Source organism: Daucus carota, chromosome 5 (genome assembly GCF_001625215.2).
Source record: "Daucus carota subsp. sativus chromosome 5, DH1 v3.0, whole genome shotgun sequence".
NCBI lineage: Eukaryota > Viridiplantae > Streptophyta > Magnoliopsida > Apiales > Apiaceae > Daucus > Daucus carota.
In genome coordinates this window covers 2,828,069-2,832,073 of record NC_030385.2, presented here as the reverse complement: position 1 = coordinate 2,832,073, position 4,005 = coordinate 2,828,069, and the positions used below count along the sequence as shown (strand labels likewise).

General features: G+C 34.1%; 1 protein-coding gene across 1 annotated transcript; it reads left to right on the top strand.

Moving 5' to 3' along the window:
- The first annotated feature begins 1,532 nt into the window (after nucleotides 1-1,532).
- Nucleotides 1,533-2,702, top strand: LOC108221165 (F-box protein CPR1). Its single transcript, XM_017395062.2, has one exon. The coding sequence runs from the start codon at nucleotides 1,533-1,535 to the stop codon at nucleotides 2,700-2,702; it is 1,170 nt and encodes a 389-aa protein (XP_017250551.2).
- Nucleotides 2,703-4,005: the final 1,303 nt, after the last annotated feature.

The following is a 4,005-nucleotide window of genomic DNA, read 5'->3' as shown; positions in this document are numbered from 1 at the left end:
CAAATGGTGAATTTGTCTTTTGTATTTTGCTAAAAGTTCCATCATATACTTAATCTTATGATTTAATCGGCAAATTATATAATCATCGTCATGTCCTCCATTTAGGGTGGGGAAAAAAAAAGAAAATCAATATTGTTAGAAATGCTAATAGCTCACCAATTTGCATAAAAATTGGGGAAGATGAGAACTCAAAAATCTATAATTATATGAAATTGTTATAGTATTGATGACATAACAAGGAATTCATAAAAGTAATGACATACATCTCTCTTTGTAACTCTTTTCTTTACTTGTGATTTGTTATACAATAATGTTAGCAATATGTGTTTAGCATTTTAACAAATCATATGATATATAGATCACTTTCATCTTCTTTAGCATTTCAGCAAATCATATGATTTATACACTTACATCTTTTTAACCAATTAACTCGATTTTGTGCATTGAGGATCTTGAGAAGATACATCTTTAACCAGAATTGTAAGGGAAAATAATTTATTTAAAGTGAGACTAGTGTGACTATATATGGATGCCATGATTTAATTATTATGCAGAATATGATTAAATATCCAACTTCATAATTATTAGTTGGAAGAGCTGGGTCAGGAACTTTCCTAGAGAGCTTAATCTTTAGGGATTATATGTGATGTATATAAGATATTCTAATAGTACTTCCTTTACATAGAAGATGGAGATTTATTTGGTGTATTCTGTGAACCCAATAAACTAATAATGAATAATCATAATTTCTATAGGATATTTGCCTAATGTTATTATCTTTTCATAATAACTAGCATGTCAATTTGATTTGAACACAGAGCAAGAAATTTAGGAAATTATACTCGCATCCATGATTTGTATTCTACCTTGAGGTCAGAGTTGTATGTGATATAGGCCACGATAGGCAAGAGGAAAAGGGCATAGAGAAAGTTGTGCATTGTGATTATTTGGTGGATTTATCTATTATTTAAATCTTGCCGGTGTTGGTTTATGTTTCTTCTATGCAATAGTTTGTAGTCTGCATCATTTTAGTAGAGTGCTGGTGACTACTATAGTGGATGACAAAAAATTAAAAAAACAGGCTTAGCTCGAAGAAATTTCTTTTTTTGAGGTATAATTTCTGAATTGTATACTTCTTTTACTTCGATGTATAACATATGGTACTGTGGTTGTTTTTGAAGTAAGTGATTATTGAATAATGATTTACTGTCTTGGTGTGTTAAAATATTTTTATCATGGTTTTGTCAATACCCCTCACTCAAAATCGTATTTTTGGGTATTGGGATCGAGGTGTGGATGTGTAGAGCCCACATCAGTAATCTTTGGGGCAAGATGCAAATTGATGTCGAGATTATATTATGAGAATATTATCACTCTATTAGTTTTGTGATTAGGCGTGATTTATTAGATAATAATAGGGATAAGTGAAAATTTGAATTATGTTCACTAATATATAGGTGAATTTGCAGCATAATTCAGTTACTTTTTTGGGATTGAAGAAGAAATTGTATATCTTGTTTGCCAAAGAAAGGATGCATTCTACTTTGCGGAAGGTGTGCAGTGACTCATCCACTATGAATTTACCATCAGAGCTTCTGGCTGAAGTCTTCTCAAGAGTTCCCATCAAGACAATAATCAATTGCCGAAGTGTATGCAAAAGATGGCGCAAAATACTCGCAGAACCTTATTTTGCTAATCTGCATCTACCAAGATCCGCTGCAGGGATTATAATCCACCAAGGACTGAGCAACCCATATGTTGATATCCTTAAAATGGCGGAACTTAACGACAAAGCTGACCATCATGATATTCATCATGAGTACCCTTTGATGGGATTTATGCCAAGACTTGGTCTCGAGGACGGTGTTATGTGGTTGAGTGGTTCGATTAATGGGTTAATTTGTTTAGGGTCCGAGAAAACAATTTGTATATGCAATCCAATTACACGAGAGTGCATATTCATTCCAGATCAGAAGTTCATTGGAAAATCGCATGCTACATTACATCATGGCTTTGGGTATGTCGAATCCAGCGACCAATACAAGGTTGTCCGCTTTTATAAGGGTAGTTTTTCAGCAAGTGAGGGCTCATATGAGTTAGGATGCGAGGTTTATACGCTCGGAACACGCATGTGGAAAAATCTAGGACATGTTCCCTTCTATATTGGTGGATATGGTGATGGTATCTGTGTTGGTGGCAACCTTCATTGGTTAGCAAGTCATCAAAAAGAGACTGCGGATGACGAAAGGTTGTGTACTTTTGATCTTGAAAGAGAATCATTTCAACTAACTGCAGGTCCTGTTGTTCCTCAAGTTGTTGGCTATACAACTTATAGGAACTTAGGAATCCTAGGAGGTTGCTTGTGTGTATGTGATAACACGCCAGACCTTGAATTTGCCATTTGGGTGATGAAAGATTATGGTGTGACGGAAAGTTGGAGTAAAGAAATCGTCATTCATACTGATTTCTTATATTGGGGTACGCTAGATGAGGAAGTTTACCCTCTGAAAGTATTGAAAGATGGGACTATTTTAATGTATTGCGAGGAGCATGAGTTGTTCACTTATCATCCTGGTACGACAACTACGCAAGACCACACTTTCCCCGACGGAGATTATAAGACGTATAATGCCATGGTTTATGTCCCAAGTTTTGTAAGTCTCAGGAGTACTTTCATGCTGGAGAATGTTTTAGTGCTTTAGTCCTTCAACTTGGTTCACTGAATGTTTTAGTGTTTGTATGCTCCACTTTCAAGTTTCATCTTTATCTCACATTTGAGTTCCATTTGTATTTTATATATTCCTGTGGATGTTAATTTGTTTCTTAATATATTAAACTTCCATATCTATGTTAATACTTTTTTAAGGCTCCTAGGGTTTAATGTGGCCGAGAAGGTTGATGTACTTTATAGTTTTACAGTTTAGTTGCTTTCACGTTCAAGCAATTGACGGCAAGTTCTCAACATGCTGCATCTGCAGGCGGTTGATTACCGTTTAAGGTTGCAGTATATTCACACTTTTGAGGTATGAATTTAGGTGTTTATAAATTTATAAGGGCTGAATCCCCATAAAGAGGCACCGCTCCCCATAATGCGCTCAATTGTGGGCTTATATATTACAGCCATTTGCGTTTCAAGAGTTTCCGCTAGTTCAATCGCCCTTCCGTTTATTCCGGATCAGGATACTCTTATTTTGTTTCCTAAACTTGAGGTGGATGGCAGAGACTGATGGTAAACCGTTATATGAATACGGTATTTCACCCATATACCCATATAAACTTTTCCACCTCTTACATGAGCTAGTGATTTCACTAGTTTTGAATCCTGATTTGAAATGTTTAGAAATCAAAATCGAAGACTATGATATTTTTATTATATAATGATAATTAATTTGATGTTAAATAATTTATTATAAATAAACTGACATAGTGACATTCAATAAAAGCTTAAGAGCCTATCTCAAATTTTATTCATCAAATTTTTTCTTACCCTAAATACAATTATTTCGATCAAAACTGAGTCAATTTGAGCGAGGAAAAGTCAAAAGAGTCCTAATTAAAATGAAGGGTTAAATTTTTTATCAAGAAGTCAAATTAAATTTTAGAAGCAATCTTTTACATAGAATGAACTCGTTGTTGTTAAATTCTAATCATGTTTTAATGGTGATTGACCTATATCTTATAATTGATTCCTCTATCATGTATTATACCTGCCTGTTTTTGTTTTGGCTTGTGTGGCTGTTGATTTTACTTTTAAGTGAGCTTCTCGTCATGTCCATGTTTGATCAATGTCAATAAGTTGAAAATGACAAGATAAAATATACGCAGATCTTTTATCGAGTTATAAAGAGACTCCTTTTGTACAAACAATTTAAAAATGGGTGGAACAAATATTTATTTGCCTTGAGGATAGGAAGACTAGAGACTGCTTGTGCAACGAGGAGACCAAAATAATCCTAATTACTTCATAAACATTGTGCATACATTTCTGAATGAAAGTGCCCCATA

What these genes read in the sequence shown, in the direction of transcription:
- LOC108221165 (XM_017395062.2), top strand. Translation starts at nt 1,533, where the DNA reads ATGCATTCTACTTTGCGGAAGGTGTGCAGTGACTCATCCACTATGAAT.